Source organism: Bombus vosnesenskii, unplaced genomic scaffold, assembly GCF_011952255.1.
Source record: "Bombus vosnesenskii isolate JDL3184/JDL3185 unplaced genomic scaffold, Bvos_JDL3184-5_v1.1 scf7180000013294, whole genome shotgun sequence".
Lineage (NCBI taxonomy): Eukaryota > Metazoa > Arthropoda > Insecta > Hymenoptera > Apidae > Bombus > Bombus vosnesenskii.
Genome location: NW_022882945.1, coordinates 292,587 through 315,961, shown reverse-complemented (window position 1 = coordinate 315,961; position 23,375 = coordinate 292,587). Strand labels below are relative to the sequence as shown.

At 32.4% G+C, this 23,375-nt stretch overlaps 3 protein-coding genes across 4 annotated transcripts; 1 reads left to right on the top strand and 2 right to left on the bottom strand.

Moving 5' to 3' along the window:
• Positions 1–2,930: 2,930 nt before the first annotated feature.
• On the bottom strand, positions 2,931–12,390 carry LOC117233052 (peroxisome biogenesis factor 1). The gene is made up of 15 exons (XM_033492963.1): positions 12,253–12,390; positions 10,388–10,603; positions 10,204–10,318; positions 8,925–9,903; positions 8,393–8,607; positions 7,615–7,771; positions 7,385–7,547; positions 6,907–7,066; positions 6,164–6,480; positions 6,008–6,072; positions 5,778–5,837; positions 5,513–5,699; positions 5,138–5,311; positions 3,527–3,639; positions 2,931–3,194 (listed from the first exon to the last, which is right to left on the bottom strand). The coding sequence occupies exons 1-15, from the start codon at positions 12,343–12,345 to the stop codon at positions 3,122–3,124; spliced, it is 3,087 nt and encodes a 1,028-aa protein (XP_033348854.1). The 5' UTR covers positions 12,346–12,390; the 3' UTR covers positions 2,931–3,121.
• Positions 12,307–16,356, top strand: LOC117233056 (G2/mitotic-specific cyclin-B3). The gene is made up of 8 exons (XM_033492969.1): positions 12,307–12,443; positions 13,009–13,227; positions 13,925–14,183; positions 14,273–14,611; positions 14,699–15,148; positions 15,631–15,786; positions 15,856–16,163; positions 16,266–16,356. The coding sequence occupies exons 3-8, from the start codon at positions 13,962–13,964 to the stop codon at positions 16,315–16,317; spliced, it is 1,527 nt and encodes a 508-aa protein (XP_033348860.1). The 5' UTR covers positions 12,307–12,443; positions 13,009–13,227; positions 13,925–13,961; the 3' UTR covers positions 16,318–16,356.
• Positions 16,357–18,898: 2,542 nt separating this feature from the next.
• LOC117233053 (run domain Beclin-1-interacting and cysteine-rich domain-containing protein) lies at positions 18,899–23,248 on the bottom strand. 2 transcript variants are annotated; one of them, XM_033492964.1, is made up of 9 exons: positions 22,912–23,245; positions 22,557–22,762; positions 22,052–22,203; positions 21,737–21,920; positions 20,032–21,629; positions 19,775–19,957; positions 19,516–19,698; positions 19,287–19,440; positions 18,899–19,189 (listed from the first exon to the last, which is right to left on the bottom strand). In XM_033492964.1, the coding sequence occupies exons 2-9, from the start codon at positions 22,734–22,736 to the stop codon at positions 18,992–18,994; spliced, it is 2,832 nt and encodes a 943-aa protein (XP_033348855.1). In that variant the 5' UTR covers positions 22,737–22,762; positions 22,912–23,245; the 3' UTR covers positions 18,899–18,991. The 2 variants fall into 2 exon arrangements, with proteins under 2 accessions (XP_033348855.1, XP_033348856.1); XM_033492965.1 differs by having other exon boundaries at positions 19,067–19,207; positions 22,557–23,248.
• Positions 23,249–23,375: the final 127 nt, after the last annotated feature.

Here is a 23,375-nt window from a genome sequence, read left to right as displayed (position 1 = left end):
AATATAAAGGTATAAAAAAACACACAAAAATTGATATAAAAATGAAGTTCGTTCCGGGAATACGTTTCGTTCCAGTCCAATTTCGCTTTGTAGAAGGGGAACAATCGTTGCAGTTGGAGGACGGTGAATCTTTTCCTTTCGCGACTTCCACCACAAAGGTGCACTGGTACTTTGACCAGAGAAATGTATTTCCGCGATTCGGTAATCGCCTTACCGCGGCACAGACCGCCGTTACAGCCTTATCTTGTAGCAACCGCGAGATAGAGAGAAAGGAGACCGACGCTATAAAGAAAGAGCACGTGAATCGGAATGTACGACCAACCCAAAACTGAATTCTCTTTTTGAAAATTATTCTAGATAATAAGTTGGAAGTTTGCGAGCTCCGTGAAGAAATGAACTTCCCGGTACGAAAGTTATCGATTTGTTAGCGATGAGGATATTCTTTTCGTCCTTGAAGATTTTTACTATTTCTTTATCGAATTCTTTTCTGCAAGAAAATACAACGTAGTTATCGATTAATACGAATAAAGGTTTCTCATAAATAATGTTTGTCATATAGTATCCCATTAAAAAGTGAATTCCTCAACCACATTAATAGAATGTTTCTCGATGCATATTAACTAACATATCCTAGGATAGTTACACAGCTTCCACAAAAGACGAAACTAAACATTTGAATTTATGCGAGGAACGCTGTCGTCTTTTTAAAATTCCAACTTTTTAAAAAGACCATTTCTCTCAGGAGTGGAAAGACAAAACCATAGGACGATCAAACGGAGGTAAGAGCGACTAGAAGAAAAGCGGAAACGAGAATGCGAGGTAGCGTAACAGCCACGGGTCTGCTTAGCATAAAAATGGCCAATTATCCGGCTAACAAGCCGGCCGAGCGACGAAAACCCCGTGGAAACGCGGAGGCTGGCTGGTCCTAACTCCGTTAGCGCCTCCTCGCCTCTTGAAGCAGATTAGTTAGCGTAAATGCCGTCGGTCCTAGCATTTTTATTCCTGATTACCGTTTCTCGTCGTACTAATCTCGTTACCTTGACATTCGAAAACTTAACTCCCTCTCTCTCTCTCTCTCTCTTTTCCTCCACCTCCTCTTTTTCCTCTACTTTTCATCGACAAGAAGGGCGTCTTGAAGCGAAGAAGACGTTACGAAGAAGAGGTGAGAGAAGCTACAGAAACGTAGAGGCACCCAGCCAGTTCGAAGGACACGCGACAATGCCGTCATGATTTCCAAGAGGACTGAATGCCATCCTAATTCTTCGCGGAATAATCGCGAGTGCAAGTTTGTTTGCCTCCGCGTTCACCGGTACTATGTGTTGCGTAATGGCTTCTGATGGTTGCGGAAAACTCACCACCGGAAACGCCTTTCACTTGGACTTTAACTGAGACGCTTAGTTTTTTAATTTTGTTATTTAAGTAGCAGTGGCAGCGATGAAAAGTCGATAGAAAAGTTTTTCTTTTCGTAATACACTAACCGCTCGTACATATCCAGATATTTCTGTCAATTTGTAGTAACAGTTCATGAATGTTGATAAAATGTATAAATTAATGGGAAGCTAATGGCTGAAAGTGGTACTCATTGTCACACACGTATTTCAAAAGTGCCAGAAAATAACTGAGTCCTGTGTTAGAATGTCAAAGAGAGATCTTTCTTCAATACTTGACCTTCAGATATTTCGTAGGATCTATCTTTTTTGTCAACTTTACGCGTTTAATGTGCGTGTATAAATAATTCTTTTGTAAGTTTTTAAATAGTTCTTTGCTTTTTCCAATGAACTTATTCGTATTGAAATACTGTATTTGCAACGATATAACTGTATAACGATATAATTTTATTTCCATTTTCCTTCCAATAAAACATACACACCTATGAAAGGAACTCGTCGAGAGACTAGCGAACAAATCGGAACCGGAAACGAAGATTCCCGACGTTATTTCAACGAGCGCGTAATTTCTTTGGAATCCGCTTATCCCAGCCTCGCAAAACTATAAACACATGTCGACGTAGAGAGGGTTGGGTGGTCGTGGGGTAGATGCTGGTTAACCAGGCTGAAGTAGGAGGCAGCTGAAAGCTAGAGGCGGATGTCGCACCGGGGCAAAGTTAAATTAAATCACGGGCGAAGGCAGCTAATATTGTAGTTTATCTGGCGGGACATTAGCGCGGTGAAATATGCGCCTCCTTCGCCTGAACTTAAAATCAAGATTCACCGAAGTTCCCAGAGCCTCGTTCTCACTCTCTCACTCTCTCTCTCTCTCTCTCTCTCTTTCTCACTGTGTTTCACTTCTGAAACTCGTTCTCTGTCTTACATGCGGCCACATCCTTCCTGCTAAGTCGCGCATGAAAATACTAATTATTATACCGATTATTAATACGAAAAGTTCCGTGGCGTGCTATGCCCGTGCTGTTAAGCTTCAGCATGGCGTGCAACGACGCCGCCGGAGGCTGAGTTTCTTGAGAGACGCAGGCATCCGGATTACGCTTATGCTCGGCTAAACGAGGAAAACTGGGCCCCCGTCTACGCGAACGGCTTCGCGGATCTGCAGAACCGTATATACGCGATAAAACGAAAATTAGAACGCGTTCTTCTTTGCGTCAGGCGATTTCGGTTTGCCAGAATTGTTCGAGCACAGTCTGTCTTGACGGAGAATTCGATAATATTGTTACAGAATAGGGCTCCGTCTTCACTCGTATACTTCATGTTATACTGTGTTATATATTGCATATTATATGTATATTATACGTATATTATATATTACACAAAATGTGCCAGAATGTAACTTTGCGAGTGTACTTTATAGATCAAGTAAAAAATATCATATAATCATAAATCGTTCAAAGGTTTATTAAAATGTTGTGTTAAAAATACGAAACACGAAAGAAACAGTAATAAGCGTACAGTTATTATGTTATAAGATAAAAATATGAATAATTATTAAACTTTGGTTTATTAGAAATCACTTTATACAAATCGATTGTACTCTTGCAAAATTCAATGTATAAGTAACCAGTATCAATGTATAAGAATAAAGATATAAACATATTTCTTACAATGAAACATTGTACATTGAAAATATATTCTTAATTACACCAAAAAGAAGATCCATCCTCATCTTGCGTTCATGCCAAAGTAGCTTTCTGATTTTGCAATATATCTTCCACGAAATTATCATTCTTCGCAAATTTGGCATAACTGCGATAAAAAAAATATAAAAATTACCAGGGATGAAACACTCGAAACCTCAAAATCCCACGAAATTCAGGAAGTTTTGTGTTTTCGAATACAGGAAGCTTTGACTAAACAATTTGATCTTCTAAAAAAAAATCATTAAGATTTTAATTCCTAGCAAAAGATATGTATATTCTTTAGAAAAAAAAGGAAAGAAATAAACATTCCTGGTTTCGAGAGTTTCGAGGCTTCACAAAATTTTGAATTCGATCCATTGTCACAGATCTAGAAATCAGGTTTCGACCCACTTCTAAAAATCGGCTAAGTCGTATGGATCGGTTTAAGGAAATACTTACATCCTTTTATATTTCTCCTTTTCGACACGGGATAAAGAAGGATGAGTAGATTTGATGGAATCGATTAAATGCGTCTGAGAAACCTTAATGTCCTCCGCTTCGATCTTTCCGTCCTGAAGTCAGGGTAAGAAGACAAGGCTATTAATTGGTAGGTTAAGCGAGAAACGGCCTGTAAGTCTGCCTATATGCGTTATCGTTTATCAGTAAGACGCGTTCCTCTCGAAACGTGTCGCGCTCAGGAAACTCGCTCGCTAATTAGACGTACAGTTTGGATATTCGTGTTCTTCCGGTAGGTAAGTGCCGGCGTAACTTCGTTTTCTCACTAGGAAGTTAATTAATGACTCTACCACCTTCAGCGTATTAGACACACAACACTCACACCTCTTACACGTTACACGTGAAACGCGAATACTGACACGTATACCGCTTCACTTTTTATGTTTACTTTACCGCTTATAAGTACGTGGATACTGGTATTTAAGTTAGTATTAACAACGCACGAATACTATTAAAATATATAATAGCATGATGCCAAAACATGTATATCATATACGCCGTGGTCCCTTAAATTCGTGGTACGATTGAAGTCAGGAAGGTTCTATGATTCAAAATAGAACGAAACTCAAGAATAAGAAAATTACGTCGAGAACTTTATTCACGAGAAAATTTGATATGACATGAGATATATGTTCTATAAAAAATATAAATTACATTACCTATATGTTGTATAAATAACTTCTCTGCTTGAGATAGTGGAGAAGCATTGAAGGTCAGGTTAATAATGTAATTTAGAATTAGTATCCTTTTAGAATTGAATCGACGCAGAATAAGCGTCAATAGCAACGAGTGTAGTAATTCTTAAACTAAAGACTACTCTCATAAGTCGCTGTATTTTTAATAAAGCATCGAAGAAGATGATCTCGTGGTTCAATCGCAAAATCCGAACTCTTGGAAGCAAGGTGGTAACCGAGGGTGTGGGTGGTGTCTGCCTTTCGATTTTACAGGACCGCTGCAGGCCCTAAACCGTGTATCATTATAACGCATAAGATAATAACCCCCTCGACGTTCAGTGAGGCGTAGGCCAGGATGAAGTGGAGCGAAATGGGGGATGGCTGGTGCTCTCGGCAGCGTGCGCTAATAAACCTGGTCTACGTTTCCTCAGTTATATCGCACCATACCTACCCACCTAGCCAGCTCGACACTCTATATACATAGGACATAAGCAGAGAGGGGTGGGAGAGGAGTATACACCTAACGATATTATCATCATTACGCACTATCTTACTTCGGAAGCTCCCTACAAATGATTCTCGGCCGGAGTCGCGCTAAAATGCTTTTCATTATTACAGAAGAGAGATACAACGGGCCGTGTAACAAAACGGCGCGATCGTTAGGAACAGAGGAACAATTCTTTGGTCCGTAATATGTACAATTCGTTTTCGTTACTTAAACATTGCCTTCATATTGCGCAACTTATATTCATGCTAGCGTTTAAGTGGGGTTCGTTGATAAAGGGTTCGTTGCCTGACATTTTATTATACGTAACGTGGCTAATGTGGTGTACATATATATATTTTGTACGTAGTCCTAAATCAATTTAGACATACTTACAGGAGCATTCGCAACAGCATCTTCGAAAGCTGATAGTCTGGCCTGTGTTACCACAGCATTTAAATCTGCACCCGTAAATCCTGAAGTAAGTACTGCCAGTTCTTTTAAATCTAATCCCGTCGTATCTATATTTTGTGTTTTACACAGGGCAATTAAGATTTCCTCCCTGTCCACCTATATAATTCGAGAAATAATTTTATTCAACTGACATTCTTATCAGGGAAACTATTACATAATTTTATTGTACCTATATAGAATCTTTTTCTGTATATAAACTTTCATTTCGAGTTATAAAAATATAGAATTATTATTAGAATTTATTAGAATATATTACTTTTATTTGGAATTATAAGGATAAAATCAAAAGCTACCTGCCTCATTCGGAAGTGGACAATATAAAGCTTTATCGAGACGTCCAGGTCTTAACAGTGCTGGATCCAATAAATCTGGTCTTGAAGACGCTGCCACGACTGCAACACCTTCTCTGTCCTCTACCCCATCCATTTGCGTTAATAATTGGTTTACCACTCTGTCAGTAACGCCAGTACTATCGTGACCTCGTCTGAAATAAGTTCGGTAATAAATGGTGCAGTTTAAAACGGTCCATAAACGAACATTAGTAAAAAATAAATAAATTTACCTTGGAGCAAGACTGTCAAATTCATCGAAAAATAATACACACGGTTTGGCACGAAGCGCTCTGTAAATTTCACCAATTTTTATCGTTAATCTTGAAACGAGAAATCACGCATATTTGCAGATAAGAGTTTTTCTCATTTTTTTTTTTTTTTTTGACTTAAAATATTTTTTAACGTTCGAAAATTATGTCAAAATTGACTGGAAGAACATAATACAGTTAAAAACTCTTACCTTTCGAATACGTTTCTAACAGACTCCTCGCTAACACCAACATATTTTGATAATAATTCTGGACCCTGCAATACACATTTATATATGTAATAATTACATTACTAAGTTGAATAAAAGGAAAAATAGAGAAGAAAGTAAAAATGTATTTGTTCGTACTTTAACACTGATTAAATTAACACCGCATTCGTTGGCAATAGCTTTGGCGAGCATCGTTTTTCCCGTGCCAGGCATGCCGTACAATAAAACCCCATTTTGCAACTTAATCGGGGCATTCTTGAATATTTCAGGATATTTTAATGGCCACTGCAGAATCTCTACGAGAGATCTTTTCACTTCAGCCAGACCGCCAATATCGGACCAAACGTGGCCCGCCCCTTTGTACAATTGTACACCTTGCAAAGATATCGGCGTGCAATTCTTCAGGGCGACCGCTACATCCTCTTCTGCGATCTCGACTGGAGGCTTGACCGTACCTTTTGTGTAAAAATCAACATTACAAATATTTATCTTATGATCAGAAATGGTACTAGTTATTCTTACTTCGCACAAAACATTAGAAAACTTGTAACTTTGTACCTTTTGTGTAAAAATTAACATTATAAATATTTATATTAAAAATTATGCCATAATTTCTTTCAATCTTACAGATGAAATTATCTATAATTTTTATTTTCCATGTCTATCAATTATTTAAAACCAATTCTATCGTCTCATAACAATAAAATAATAATATACAATAAAATGTACAATAGTTGGTCATTATACGAGTACATACTAATTATATGTTCATTACGATAAAAAAGAATTGTTTGATGTTAGATAAATTAATAAACGATAAAAATGAAAATGATATAATATCTTAATGTAATATTTGTTTTAAACGAAGGTAACTGTAGTACCGTGACGCTTCCAAGCGGCAAATGCAGCTTTCTCAGCCATATCCACGAGATCCTGAACCATCCATCCCTCGGTCTTGTTTCCATAGTAATCCCAATTCACGTCTCCAGGCACGTACAACTTGTCCCCAAGCATTAATTGCAAAATATCGATTCTATCCGCCTAATTAGAGAGTATACGTTATATCCCAAACGGAAACACTGATCACGATCTGAGTTATTTAAACACGATAACTTTCTAATACATAGTTCGATCACCACGTACACGTTCTCCTTCCTCTCTTTCTCAAGTTATAACTCTTAATTTATATAACTTTCATTTTAACTAACTTGGTCCTTAATAATTGATCTATTTCTAATTAATTTATGCACTTGTAAATAAGCGTATTATGAATTATAAATGTTTGAGACTCACATTGTGTCTTCTTATATTGCAACCGAATATCTAATTAACAAATAATATACAATCAAAATAAAATACCTTCTCTAGATTAGGAACAGCTAAAACGGTCCTAAAAAAATGACAACCCCTAGCCGGTCTCAGTTTTTGACCTATCGTGCTAACACTCGCACACGTAGCAATTACTGATACTTGACAACTTTCTTGATATTGTGTCACTGTATTAACCAATATATCTGTGATCCTGATAACAAGAAATTAGAAAATAAGAATAAATTTTTACAATTTTATTTCAAACTAGACGGAAATACCTGGCAGCGTTTATGCTATCGGGAGTGTTTCCCTCGTCATTCATGGACGCACTAGTAATGGACTCTAAATCGTCCAAAAATAATACCGAAGGCTGATAATAAATACATTCAGTTAGTGCGGTCATAATAATTTTTTGTAACGTTTCAGCCTTCTTTCCTAGAAATTAACAAGTCCCATAAATCGAGAAATTCTTTAAGGAAATAAGATTAAATATAATATTATATGTATAATTATATACAGGGTGGTTGGTAACTGGTGGTACAAGCGGAAAGGGGGTGATTATACGCGAAAAAAGCAGTCAAAAATATAGAATAAAAATTTTCTTTTTTTAATTCTTTTTTTTAAATTTTTTTAAAAATCTACAGTGAGATCCGTTATAACGAGACGTGATAAAGTGCAGGCGTACCGGGCGAAAATTCAAAGTCGATTTTCTCGAAAACAAAGCCTCAAACGAAAAATTTTTATTCTATATTTTCGATTTCTTTTTTCGCGTAGAATCACCCCCTTTCCGCTTGTACCACCAGTTACCAATCATCCTGTATAAATAGACTGAGAATGCAATTTTATATCTTTATGAATATAACCAAAGAATTAACTTTTAAGTAGAGATATATTTCATTGGTTAAATATTTTATTATATGTTTTATTTTTTTATTTCGTATATTCTGAATATTATGTGTATTTTGTTCATTTCTCCACCTTCAAATTTTCCATAAATGAGCTATTTTCCATAAATGGCTAAACGATCGCAGTTTACTTATAGATCTATAGATCTACCTTTTAAAGATCTACAATCCATCATGTGAGTATGTACAAAATACGGTGGATTCTGTAATTTTTCTATAAGTATCTTGCAGATAGTGGTTTTGCCTGAACCAATTGCTCCAGAAATTAAGATGTTTTCAGGCTCGTATTCGAATGGTAGTTGTGTTTTTAAGCCTAGACCAAGATCTAACGAGAGTTCGCATTCTGATAGAATTTTGTTTAAGTATCTAGAACAAACAATATTTGAAGTAGAAGAAAAATTATCAAACAACAAATAAAAGCAAAACACATGTTGCTATTTAAAAAATTACTCCGATTTCTTTTTAGTTAGAAAAATAATACTTTTGAAATTATTTGTTACATCAATAAATTCTTCATTTAATGACAATAAAATTTTACTCGAAACCTTCGTTTTATTAAGTTATCAAGATTAGCTTAAATATTGTGGTGATGAATTCATAAACCATTCTGTATATTTTGAATAATTTTCAAATGTAAAAAAAAAGCTAATAATTTGAATGCATATAGAGAAGAAAAACAATACCTCGTGAATGTCCTTCCTAACAAAGGAGTTTCTTGATCCAAGTGTTCAGATATTCTCAGTTGACTTTCCTCTTCAACATCCCTCACATGCACCCTCACGTTTCCTAAATTGTTCTCCGTGATCATGGCAAACTTACAATTCTCCGGTGAGATATTCACTATACAACGACAACCATTATCCATATCGATAACAGCACGTGCGTTGATTAACAATTCTTTATGAAAGGAATGCGTTTTAACGAAATTCTGGAAATCTCTCATAGACACAGAATTTCTCCACGAGAACAGCTCGATGGAAGATGGTGAAGATGTTTCAAAAGTATCTACCAAACACAAACTTACTTTCGCGCCTACTTTTAAGCTCAAACTGCTTCTCAAACTAGTCGAAACGTATACGCTTTTATGACGAAAATTTACGTTAAAATGGTTCCTGTCCAACGTAGAGGATTTCTCTAATAAATCTTCCAATATAAACACTCTCGTTATCAATTCCGTAGAGAGCTTTGGAACCGGGGATTCGTCTTTCTGGAGAAAATTCGTGTTTGTTATGTTCAAGTGTTGCTTGTCCTCTGGAACCTTCTTTATACGACAGATAGCAAAATCGTTTGTTTGTGAGAATTCTGGCGCTTGAATTCTTGGAATAAACACGTGATAGGGGCAACGCGCAATCTCGTCGTATTCATTTCCTTCGATTGCATCCACACTGGGCATCGGATAGACACGGTACACCGTCGGTATTTTCCTATCGCGAAAACTCTGCAAAAGTTCGTAATTCTTTGCTGCTCGGTCTTCTTCTGAATTTCGATCGTTCATGCTTGGTAAGAATCTTTTGAGAGCGGAGAGCAGATTGTTCGCCATACTGGACGACTGTTTGGAATTTTCGTCTGACTCGTTCTTTTTTGTACTTGCTATTGTATCAGAAACGTGAACCTCGGAAAATTGCTCGAGCCTTCCGTATTTCATTGCTGGCTCTAGCGATTCTGTAAAAAAGGAACGACTCTAGATATGTATATATTTCTATTCGCAAAATAATAAAGACTTATCGACTCTGTAACCTTAATTAACCACAGCTGGTAACTAAGCAAACTTTAATTATTTTTAATGACCATTCCTATGAACAATAGTCATTTTAATTACGATATGAATTCTTACACTATAACTTCTTTCACATTATGTCCATCTAATCTTTGTTTGTTGTAGCGTTCTAATTTTGTTGGTAATAAACGATCGTCGTAGGGAACATAGGGTGTCTCATTATACAGGGAATTTTAATTACTTGCCTACGATTAGCGTAATGGATGTATGTTTCGAAACCCACGCAACGATTGGCTGTCCAGCAGCTACCACGTGAATTTGGCTTAACAGTGTCGATTGCACCTTTTCCATTTGTATTTCCTAAAAGTAATACAATTTTATATCCAGTCGAGTGTACGACAATGCTACCTGCAATTTTATAGGACATACCAAAATTTCCCTATCAGGCGCAGTGAGAGGTGCAACGTTAATTTTTGTTGAAATTGGAACATCCTTCAAGTGGGATACAAATACTTCGTCACCTTCTTCAATGTTCAAACTTCTTGCAAAAATTGTGCCAAGGCACAGTGTTCCACTGGGATTCGGTCTTACGTTATAGGACATGTAATATGTTTCATCCTTATGCATTATTTGAATTACATTCTCCTATAATTTATAATAAAGGATATTGAATTATTAAAAAAAGAAAAAAAACAGGATGATTATATATTAATACAATTGCAGAGCCTACAACAGAAACGTGTCAAATTTGTTATATCTTTCATAATAATTTACTCTAATACCTAAGAAGTTAAATTCACAAGATACAATTGATATTATAAGAAACGATTTATATCTTGTCGAAGAATAATTCATCTCTATTTAGGTTCCACTGATTTACTTCAACTTTAAATTTTATTCATATATTTTATTAAAAATTAAAATATTTCAACGCCTGGAATGGGCATTTTTGAAGCGAAGATATACATCATGCATTTGGAATCGCATAATTTTGCCTAAACTGTTGTCTACCTTTTATCATTTTGAAGTTATATATACCCTGTGTAGCAGTAGACAAAATCAGAAGGGAATTACTATTCCTCATTCGATAACACCCAATAACGGCATCAAACAATGTATAAGAATGTCAGGCAATAGGCGTGGATAACTTTTTGGGATTAAATTTAATAAACTGATAACAAATTTAGTGTAGTGCGACTTAAACCGTCTAACCGATAGGTATAAAGGTCACAAAAGTAAAAAAAAGTTAAAAGATATCTGACGTAGTGAACTCTGAATGTCTGGTTTTCACAATACTGATTTTAAATTACACAGGTATAAAAACCCGCATAACTGCTTACAATAAGAGCGGGTAACGCAAATCGGACTATTTTATTTTACCAGCCGATCTCTACCATCAGTTAAACATAAATTTATTTAGGAAAGTAATGCATTAGCAATTAGAAATGTCACATAATTCTTCAACTTATTGTATACCATTAAAATACCTTCTGACCCGCCTCTATTTTTACGACCCTAACTTTATTGAAACGACGGAATAAAATGTTTCATTGCTCTGATTTAATGCTTATATTAACAATTTTAAACAAAGGTAGAATAACAATGTTTAAGAAAAATATGAGAAAAATAAATGATTCCTAATATAATTTTTATATAGGTTTATATTTTTTGCTTGCAGAAAACTGCTGGTGTAATTAAATTTTTTGTTAAAAAAATACACAATATTTTTCAGATCCAATAGTTTTTGAAGTGTTAAAAAAAATTCCTTTTTTCCTCTCTAATTTTGAGAACCGTTTTCTATCCTTACGTATATATTAGTAAATACACAAAAATACGTGACAAATATTTTTCCAAAAATTGGCTGATCTTTAAATTTTAAGGAATTAACCTTTCTAAATAATTACTTTAGAAAAACTTTTTTGCGTATGCACATGTTCTCCTTTTATCATATAATGGTAACAGAAATGAACAAAATCATTTATTACGAAATTAATATAAAAATTTAAATTATTACTTGTAATAAAGCGGTAATACTTAAAACTATTACGATTAATGAATAATATATAGATCTGTAATCATCGAAATATCTTCAATGCCTACGAGAACTTTATTATCTACTTAACCGAAGAAAAAATTAATCTCGACATCTAGCGAGACGATAGGATATTACCGCATTCAAAATCGACTCGTTGAGTTCCAATTGGTGTATCAGATATTCTATCTACCACTATATGTGTGATATATGTTTCACAATCTATACGTTTCCTAGTTGATTATAAGAACAAAGCACCAACCTTAGTTTCCAATTTACGTAGCCAGGTGTCCGGCAAATAAGCAAAACAGTTGTTCACTGTTATATACTTAACTACAAAACGTTCACTTTGCATTCTTTTGGTTCATAAAATCAAAGACCAATAAAAACGAAAATCCGGAGCACGGCACGCGAAGGTACACACGTATGAAGAGAATATATGATAAATATTCGGTATGTGACAAAACTTTCACAATATCCAAACGAAAACCATGTTTAGTTAGGTTAGCGAACATCAAAGAAACGAAATACTCTTTATAATTGCTCAAATAGAATTTATGTATCTACCCGAAGTTTCAAACATGCTAGTGTTTTACTCTAAATCGAACGATTAAATACAGGTCAAAGGTTAATTATTTATTACAAATATTAAGTTCAAACTATTCACATGAGACCAATTATTTGCAGTAAAAATGTATTGTAGTATTCAACAGAACAAACAAGAGGAAGATAGACATAAATGTTCTGTATATATATATTAATGTATATGTAATGGACAATTTTTTATACATATTGTTTCGTTTTACATTATAGACAATCATAAATTGAGTATACCAAATTGTTAATCAATTGGTATATTTTTCTACTTAAAGTTCAGTAATGTGATGCACACGTTATATTAAAGATTAATTAAAATTATACTTGTACAATATAAGCCATTGATTATATAAAGTATAAAAAACGGATGTATACATTTTGAATAAACGGAACAGTATTGAATTGTATATTTTGTCGATAGGTGGCGGTCGGATTAATTTCGTCTCTGATTGGCTGGCGTAAACCGAAGTGGTCCAATAACAGGAAGAGTTAACAATAACTGTGATAATTTGAACAGCGTCAACTTCAGTTGCTCTCATGAGATAAATGGACACATAGCAATCTGTTAGTAGCATAAGAATTTGATAAATGAGAAACATTATTAAACCAGAACATACTAAATCATAATTCATACTTACAAGTAAGTTAGAATAATTCATATATTGTCAGAAAATAACCTTTTAAGTGAATAGTCAATTTTCCTCGTGTATACAAATTACTAGTTTTGGGCCGTTTTTGCGATCGCTTGTCTTTATAGCAGTCATGATGAATTTATTAAACTTATTTTCATTCTTCTTTGACATTACTTTTAAAGATTGTGTATCGTAATTTTGAAACGATAAAACTTGTGCTTTCGTATCTCATCTAACGACGTATTCTTGGTGTATATTCCCGCGCTTTTCTCTCATTCTGAATAGATCGTTTCATGAATTAAGTCAACAATCGAAATTTGGGTACAAGAAATATAGAAAAATTTCTCGATTTATAACAGAAAGTGATTCCAATTTTTTAATAAACTGGTTAGATATTGATCAAAGTGCTATAAAATTGTGCCAATGAACAAATAAACGATCGAATTTATTGATCATCGAGCTTTGCTTTCTTCGTAATTTAGTCCACGTATATTTAACATATTGCTATTGAAAGTCTTATATTGCGTTAAAAAATATTGCTGTAATATTTATTTATATTTAGATATTTTTAAGTAAAAACTTTAATTTAAAACTTAAGGTTAAAATCTTTTATTTAATAATGGATTTAAACAGTCGTTGATTGTATTTTTATTACTGTAAAATTATACATTAAATCTAATATATTAATACTTGATTCCTATATAGGGGAAAATCTGAATTTTAATCTTAAGTAATTATAAGGATGGCTCCATCAAAAATTTTAAATATACAAAATAAACAAAGTGGTACTAATGTGACAAATACAAGAAAAAGAATAGCCACGAGAAGTCAAAATTCTGCACTAAACAATGTTTTAGTTAAGCCACCTGTTCTCGGTAAAGATCCCCGTGTCAAAAGAAAAGCAGAAGCATCCCCACCAAAAGAAAAGACAACAAAGAGATCTGCACTGGGAAATATTACTAATGTATGTTATTTAATCTTTCATTTTTCTTCTTTTATATTTTGTTGATAAAAGTCCCATGAAATATAATAATAGAACATATAAAATTAAAGGCAATTGGAAAAACATTGGGGACACATCAAACACAAGAACCAAAGAAAACAGTAAAAAAGACAGCTGTTACTCAAGTAAAACCCTTCACACAGACAAGTTCTATTAGAACGCTTGAAAAAGTTGTGACTAAGCCAGAGGTAATACCTCAGAAACCAAAGCCAGTGCCACGTGTGAAACCAGTAAAAAAGGATGATGGAAAAGTTGAAATACCTAGTAAAATTGTAAAGGTTAGACGTAGTTTAGATTTAGAAAAATCAGAGGACAGTTCTTTGTATGTAAGTGCATTAGATGATATTGGAGATGACAGTACGAAGAAATTCAGAAAAAGCAATGTACAGGTAAGCAATTTTTGTTATTATATATCTTTACCTATATCGTGTACTTTTATGTGAATTTTAAGTGTTCAAATAAATATTTAAAAACAGCCTGAAGAAATCGAGGAAACAGATGAAAAAAATGAACCAAGTGAGCCCCAAGTACCTGTGGAAGTTGAAGAAAAATTAGTAACGAATCAACTGGATGCTGTTCCTGAAAGAACATTACCTGAGGGTGTTCAATGGGATTTTGATGTAGAAAATTGGTTGGATCCATTTCAAGTTTCTCACTATGCCATGGATATTTTCGATTATTTAAAAGAAAGGGAACATCTATTTTCAATTGGAGATTATATGGAAAAACAAGTATGCCTCTCACGATGGATGAGAGCTTTATTAGTTGACTGGATGGTAGAAGTTCAAGAATCCTTTGAACTCAATCATGAAACTCTATATCTGGCTGTGAAACTAGTTGACCTATACTTGACGAAAGTAATTGTTGGAAAAGAAACATTACAATTATTGGGAGCAGCAAGTCTTTTCATAGCAAGTAAATATGATGTTAGTATTGAAATTAATTGTATTATTTTTATTTAACTCTTTGTGGACTACCGCCGCATATATGCGTTCTGCGTAAACCATCAGTTTAGCCGAGGAACTCATATATTCAGTTGGCGAAAACAACTGATAAAGCCGAAAGACTCATATCTGTGTCCCACATAAACGCTTTGCTATGGTCGAGAAACTCGTGTATCTCATATATGCGTATATATAAAAGACTCATACGTGTGTCATTTTATTTATCCTATGGAGAAACTGTGCGTGTAAATATGTTTAGAATTTGACATCTTGGAGTGCTATGAACGAAAATCGTGTCTAAGCAGAAATGTGTGCTAGCAATTTTAAGTGACTATTGCGGCAGCAGCCCGGCCTCATGGTACGGTTGACTTCGAACCGTCTCGTCCGCAAAGGGTTAATTTCTAAACAAACTTAACGTCTCTCATTATTGTTCTCGTTGTTATTGTAATTGTATAATTTTAAAGGAAAGAATACCTCCAATGGTGGAAGATTTTTTGTATATATGTGACGGTGCTTACACACAAAGAGAATTAATTAGAATGGAAATGAGCATATTGAAAGTAGTCGATTTTGATCTTGGTATACCACTTTCTTATCGATTTCTTCGACGATATGCTAGGGTGAGTTACGTTAATAACACTTTTTTTTATCATAATGTAACAAATTATAATTATGTCGTTTTCGAACAGTGTGCAAAAGTGTCGATGCCGACATTAACTTTAGCTCGATATATTCTTGAATACTCATTAATGGATTATTCGACAATAATGTTCAGCGATAGTAAAATGGCTGCATCTGCACTCCTCCTAGCATTACAAATGAAAGATTTAGGAGGGTGGACTCCTACTCTAAAATATTATAGCGGTTATAGTGTTGATGACATACGAGACATCGTAAATATTATGAACCAAGGGTTACATCGGAATCTTAAAGAAGATGGACTACATCGGAAACATAAAGAAACTCTCACCACTATACACAACAAATACAGTCACAAGTAAGTATATCAATATGCTTCATATATATCTCTAATATATAATTAGAAAAACTAAATGGAGATTAAAATAACAATGAAATTTACAAATAATTTTTATTTTAGGATATTTTTTGAAGTAGCAACGCTGCCATTAAAAGATACTTTAAATATATAATTAGTTTAAGTAAAGATGTGTAGTTGCCAATAATATATAGGATTGCCTAATTATTGCTAGGTAATCTGTAATGACATTTATAAAAAAATTGAGATGGTCACTGAGCATTAACTTATAAATCAAAGTGATTGCTAATTTATGTAATAATGAAATTCCAATAAGAAAATTTTCAAGTTATCTATGCGGCATAAAAAAATCAAATAAATTACGCTCAGTATAAATTTAACATGTCCAAAAGAATCGGTAAATACACGGTTTCTCTCCTTTATATTTTTTTCTTTTTTTTATTATTATTAGTATTTATACAATATTAGTAATTTCTATCTACAATCTCAGTATTTGTAAGTTAATTTTTTCTTTTTTTTTTTTCTTTTTTTTTTTTTTTTTTTTTTTTTTTTTTTTTTTTTTTTTTTTTTTTTTTTTTTTTTTTTTTTGTTGAGAAATTTATTTTAGCGCCACACTTTTATACTTCATTGAAATTCTGATAAAAATTAATATTTTTAAATCCGTTTTTTAGCATGTTAAGATTGAAATGAATCTTTTACTCCTTTTTTTTATTTATATATAATGCTATTATATGATGTCTTACTAAAGATTTGGTTGGTACACATATTCAAATATCAGTAAATAGAAAATTAAGTGGTACTCATATTTTATAGAGAGTGGCGTATTGTTATGCATTGTTGTTGCACTTTATAGACTGATAATAAATTGTATGCTCCTAAGGATAGTTACATTGAAATACCGACGAATATATATTTTTACGCATTACACTCGTTATCAAAAGTAGGAAATTATTTCCTCCTTCATAAAGAAATTTAGGAATTTAAAAAATTTAGATGTTTTCGATTAATACATTGCACGAAATTAATAAATTTCAGTATATATATATATAAATATGTAGTTTATAGAGGAAATAATTTCTCATTATTTGCTATTATACATAAAATTGTATTCTTCACTACTTTAGTTAGTTGCATACATATTATAAGTGTAACAAAGAGATCTATTTTTCGAATTTTACTCATAGTCACTAGTTGTGTCTGTAAGGCATGTTCTTTACAAAATACCACCTGTGATATATATGTATTCAAAACTTTGGTACAGTCAAATTCATCACGATTTTCTCATAAACAATATTTATGCAAGGCATGTGCCTATCAATTAGAACATGTTGGATCAGGAGGGTAGTTGTACATAGTAAACACAATTAACGATGTGTACATATTTTTAACACTTATTAAATCAAATTTAGGGTGATTTTTTTATAATAAAAATTTATCATATAGAAATACTACATAGTAAGACTTATTGACATTAGGTGGTGTACATAATATCATATTTTTGTACCAGCAGTGAATGTATTACCTATTATTTTATAAGATGTGTGTATGTGAACCATTGTAAACGAGATGTAATTTAATAAAAAATAATGATTTTTCATTTTTTGTACATATCATTCTTGTATATAATCTTCCAATACAATTTATTAAGAGAATGAAACATACAGAATAGACGGACATTAAATGGGACTCCGTGTCTCATAACCTGATCTATATTTTATTTATAATTTCGTACGTACAAAGCTTTATTTAGTTTTAATTCAAACCAGTACTATATACTGAATCGATAACGTCACATATAGTACGAAAGTGGTAAGGGAATATCAGATAATCCCCAAAACGTAGGACACGAAAGAGCATTGCATATCACACCTATTCTGTACCTTATTTGTAATACATATATTACAAATACTTCCGGAAAATAAAACATCTTATTAGATTTTAATATTTTATTATAAACTTCGACCATATTAACAACTTTTATAAATAAACAATGCATACTTTCAATCATGATAGGAACCAGGTACAGCATTTATGACTATTATATTTTTTCAGTATAAAGATAATATTTTTATAAACCATTGTACTAAAAATATTATTACCACTTTATAATCAATATTTATAACATGTAATAATTTATTTTTATTTTATTTTTAATCATATTAAACGTCTATCAAATTAATTAATAGTTAAAAAAATAAAAGCAAGCTATAAATACATATTTAGAATAATACATTTTGCAAATACGTAATATTTACACTACCTTTTGTCACATTGAAATAATTTATATTATTTAAGTCGAAAACTTATAAATAAATTATATATATCGCTATTTTCGTGTTGACTGGTAACAGTATACGTACTACAGCATGAGTAATTATGTAATATAAAAAAAAATAAATAGAAAAAATACTTCAAGAATAAAGTTACAATTACTTTAAATATCACATTTTCTCAGTCTTTACTACATTTGTAATGTACACATAATTATATTAAGTAAATTTTTTTATAAAATGCTATACTTTAGGCGTTTCAAGCAATAGAATGTTTCAATTCGTGAAATTTGCAAATATATTAAATTTTTTAAATTAAAATATAACTTTTACATTTTAACACATCTATGTAACTAATAATATAATGGAGATTTTTGGTAGTTCGAATTTACTTGTTGCTACTTGACAATTTCAATTTTGTATTAAATATGATAAATAGAAACCAAAGCACAATTTGGGAATATCTTTTTTTTACAAATAATAATTTAAATGAAATTTATAAATTACTAATTCGATACTTATATCTAAAAATATGACACAAGATAATCTTACCGTATGTCAAAATTGTTCTCTAGATATTCGTCTATCATGTAAACGAATGCAGCGTGGACAATCTACTTTATTAAAATTCTGCTTGCATTCATTATGAAAACATGCACCACACATTTCACATCTACTAACTTTTGTGAATTCCCACGGAAATATGACATCTTTGGAACGACATAGCTCACATACAAATCCCCTAGCTTGGCATAGCTAAAAACAAGATTAGATCTTATTAAAAGTACAAATATATAACATACATAACTCGGCTTTCATTAAAAATATATATATTTACTATAAAAAACACTACCTCACAGCCCATAATATGCATATTACACATTTCAACTAATTCTTGCAATCTCATTGGCAAGATACCATATTTAACATGCATCAGATCTTGAATGGAATATACATGGGGTTCACTTATTATATAATTTGGTTCTTTCTTCAGTATATCTTGAACACTAAAAGAAGTAACACAAATTTCAGAATATTATCTTTTTTCATAATAAAAAAGAAAAAATATTTGAAATGCATACCTTGTCGCAAATCGACATGTAAATAGAAAATCTTTAAAGAAAAATAATTGTAAACGTAATAATCTTGTTCTGGCTAATTGTTTTATTCGTCTATATAATGATGGATTTAAGTCATTTATTTGAAATAATGGATCTGATGTCATTTGATCCAACAGTCTATATGAAAAGTTTGATACAGAATATCTAAACGGACAAATAAATGAATATATAGTATCATTTTATAAATTATAAATGTATGTTGTCTTATTAATTGTTATACCTGTTAAAATCCCACTTAGTTAAAATTTTTCCTGGTATTAATGCTACCTGATTAGTATGGCATCCAGTACAGAAGTATCTACCTAAATACTCACAGTAACGAAATTTATTTGCATATTTTATTGCAACCTTCATTCCACATCCTGCGCACCTGTAATTCTGTTTGGCTATAAGAGTCCGTCGCCTATGTATAAAAAATATCATGTTTAAGTGAATAATGAAATTATATATATGTATCTTCTAAATTCATAAACATACACTGGTGGAGGATGTGATGTAAAAATAATTTGAGGTCTTGGTGGAGCCCATTCTGTTGTTCCACGCAGAGGAATTGACTGTGAATTTTCTGCATCATCTGGATTTATTGGCCAACTTTTTGGTAATGGTAACAATCTTTGTGGTACATCCTTTTCAGAGACCAGCCATTGTAATTCACTCGCTCTCGGTAATTGTTTCTCACTAAATTTACTAAGAAGTGACAAAGCTACCCCTTCCGCGGACATACTACTCTCAGTTAAAGTTGATTCTGTTCCATGTGCAGGGGATGATTGATACAAATCTGCATCTGAATATAAAGATGCCATGGATATGGAAATTCCAGCATTTTTAAGTTTTACTGCATTTCGCTCGTCATCCACTTCTAAATCTTCTATGTCATCTGTAGATATATTTTCTGAGGGAGCATCAGACGAAGTTGATAATGGACTAACACTTTGATCAGTGGTTGTAGTATCAGTTTTGCCATCACTCAGTAGTTCGCGATTCCACGTCCTTCCTTTGTACCGCTCTTCCTGTCGCTGACGCCGTCTTAATCGTATCCTCTGTTTTAAGCTATTTATTTCTTCGTCGCTTTCTTCAGTTGCTTCTTCCATAAGATGCCATTGCCTATTACATTTTACTTGTTCTATGGCAGCTATCATTGCTTCGGAAACACTGAAATGTGCGTTTTCTCTGTCCAATTCAGCATTTGCTCTAGAAAATTGTGCAGAAGCTAAAAAATTTGTTAAACTTTGACCTTCTGTTGGACGGGGAAAATATCCTATTGCCATAGGTTGAACACTGCTTCCTCCATCTTCCATGAAACTCTTCTTTGCTGTTCTTATATCTTTTTGCCCCTCAATTTCTAAATTCCATGGACTAGTGAATTCAGGCGCTGAACCTGATAAAAGAGAAGTTTTTCTTCTTGGCGTTTGAGAAATTCTAATTTCTGTAGAATTTGTGTTATATGCATTTGGATTTCCTTCATTTGGTATAAAAGAAGGAATCCGGTATTCTTCTACTGCATTTATTGATGTATCCTCAGAATTTAACACATCAGAATCTTCGCTAGATTTCTTCATACTTTGATTCTGTTTCGTTTTAGTTTTGTTTTGTACTTTCCTTACAGGAGTCCTTGGCTTTACAAGTTGTTTATTATCCACATTTGATGTTGAATGTTTTAATTCGGCATAATTTACATTAATTATTTTTGATAATTCAACAGAAGATGTTTGAGGATCATTACTTTTATGTGAACTACTCTTTGCAACGCATGATAAAGATGCAGAAGCACTTTTTTCTACAGATGTACAATTTTTAGTCAGTACTGAAAGACTACTCCAACTTTTCAAAGGTATATCATTAATTTCTTTAGAATCTAATGATTTATCTTCATATTTTTCATTAGATTTAACATCATCATGTTGCATGATTTTGTTGTCTGAAGCTATTTTTAATGATTCTAATTGACAATTCTCAATATGTATTACTTTATCTCTTGCAACACTAAGATTTATTGTTGAGAAATTAATTGGATATGAAGAAGATCGACGATGTCTCTTTGGACTTGTTTTAGGAGAAATCCAACAAGGTAAAAACTAAAAACAAAAATACTAAGTGAACGATTAGATTAAAATGTGTATCAATCATACAAATACAATGATATACACATTACAATAAATAAAAATGTTTTTGGACAACTTACCAAGGATGGATCAATTTCTGTAAGCAATGTAGGTTGGTTTCTTTCAACTGCTCTTAAACATAAGAGTGTGGCTTCAGCTAAGTTTTCTTGACACAAAAATGCCCATGGTTCAAAACAAGAAAGTAAATGTTCCTTATCAGACAAAAGCCATGGAAGCTTATGTGACAAAGAATGACTTTCCAAACTATGTCATAATAATTATTAAATTATGTTATGTAAATTTAAGTATCTGATGTTTATATATATATATATATATATATATATATATATATAAACACTAATAGATTAAATCAACATGTTCCTTTTGGTAATTACCTCTTGTACAGCCATAACATATCTTTGTGTGAGACAATTCGAGTTGGTAAATTTGAAAGATAATCTTCTGTTTCAGGAACAACAGGTGACAATGCTACAGAGGGCTGCAGCCAATTTAATCCTTGAATAAAAATCCAACAATCCGGTTCTCCCTTATAATAAATTTTATTAAATTCTTTTCAACATTAAGTTTATATTAAGTATTTCTCTATGTAAATAATATAAAAATATATTGACCATAAGTAAAAATAGTAAAATTATTCTAAATATAAAAGAAGATGACATCTTCAATGAAAGTAAAAAAAACCAATGTCACTGTCAATGTAAACAAACAATTATAACATAGTACAATTTCATATTACATTGCAATCAAAAATTTAATTGTATTAAACAATAAAGAGGCAAAAATAAAATATGGCCAAGTATAATTACAAATACAAGTAAATTATATCATATTAATAACTATGCATGTCAAGCAAAAACAAGTTAAAGGATTTAATCTTACATTTCGATTAAATATTCGACAGCCATGTTTGAATATCCTTTCCATTACATTGTGAAGACGATTTAAACCACCGTAAACATCCCATACGTTTAAAACACCATCGACCAATAAACCTTCTACCGTAGATCGAAGGTTTTGCAAAAGTTGCCATTGCTCTTTGATGTGGGCGTCTCCGCACATAGTGATGATCAGGAATCATTCACTTTCTATTTTAATATATTCTTTAATTATTTTTCGTTGTGTCATCAAATATTTCAGAAAAGTTAACGATCGTTACATATTATATAAACATTATGTATAGTTATTGAAAAACGTTACTTATGCTTTCCTGGATATTTATTAAATTTTCTATTACCTTCAAAAAACTTCATTTTAAATGTTACATCATTACGATCAATTTTACTATAATACTCATATGCTATCTTTTAACGTAAACAGAATCACGTAATTTCATTCTTTTACATGATCTGTTAATAAACCGTAAAAGATTTAGAAACCATTCGAAAAGTACATACTGATGGACATACTTTAATAGTTACACAAATGACATTGATATTAGGTTAGAAATTAGCGTACGCGTTGAAGTACGTAAACCCTTAAATCTAAATTGCTAGAAACATCGAGTGCAGTGGCGGCCCCCAACGGTGATTCATAAAAACTATCAAGTTTATGGTAAAGTCAATCGACAAAAAGAAAAATTATACCCGTGTGTGGTTGTACGGTAACATATGTACAATTGTTACTTAACCAATCCAATTTTTTCAGATGATATAATAAAAATTCTTTAATTTAAATAAAAATGAAACTTTTACATTCGCA

Coding starts and splice junctions, on each gene's coding strand:
- LOC117233052 (XM_033492963.1), bottom strand. CDS start 12,345: ATGCAAAGTGAACGTTTTGTAGTTAAGTATATAACAGTGAACAACTGT. Junction 7,067..7,384: donor CTGTTCCTAATCTAGAGAAG/GTATTTTATTTT, acceptor CTCTCTAATTAG/GCGGATAGAATCGATATTTT. Junction 3,195..3,526: donor AAGGAGAAATATAAAAGGAT/GTAAGTATTTCC, acceptor TTTTTATCGCAG/TTATGCCAAATTTGCGAAGA.
- LOC117233056 (XM_033492969.1), top strand. CDS start 13,962: ATGGCTCCATCAAAAATTTTAAATATACAAAATAAACAAAGTGGTACT. Junction 14,612..14,698: donor TCAGAAAAAGCAATGTACAG/GTAAGCAATTTT, acceptor ATTTAAAAACAG/CCTGAAGAAATCGAGGAAAC. Junction 16,164..16,265: donor CACAACAAATACAGTCACAA/GTAAGTATATCA, acceptor TTTTTATTTTAG/GATATTTTTTGAAGTAGCAA.
- LOC117233053 (XM_033492964.1), bottom strand. CDS start 22,736: ATGTGCGGAGACGCCCACATCAAAGAGCAATGGCAACTTTTGCAAAAC. Junction 21,921..22,051: donor ATGTTATGGCTGTACAAGAG/GTAATTACCAAA, acceptor ATTATGACATAG/TTTGGAAAGTCATTCTTTGT. Junction 19,441..19,515: donor ACATGTCGATTTGCGACAAG/GTATGCATTTCA, acceptor TACTTCTTTTAG/TGTTCAAGATATACTGAAGA.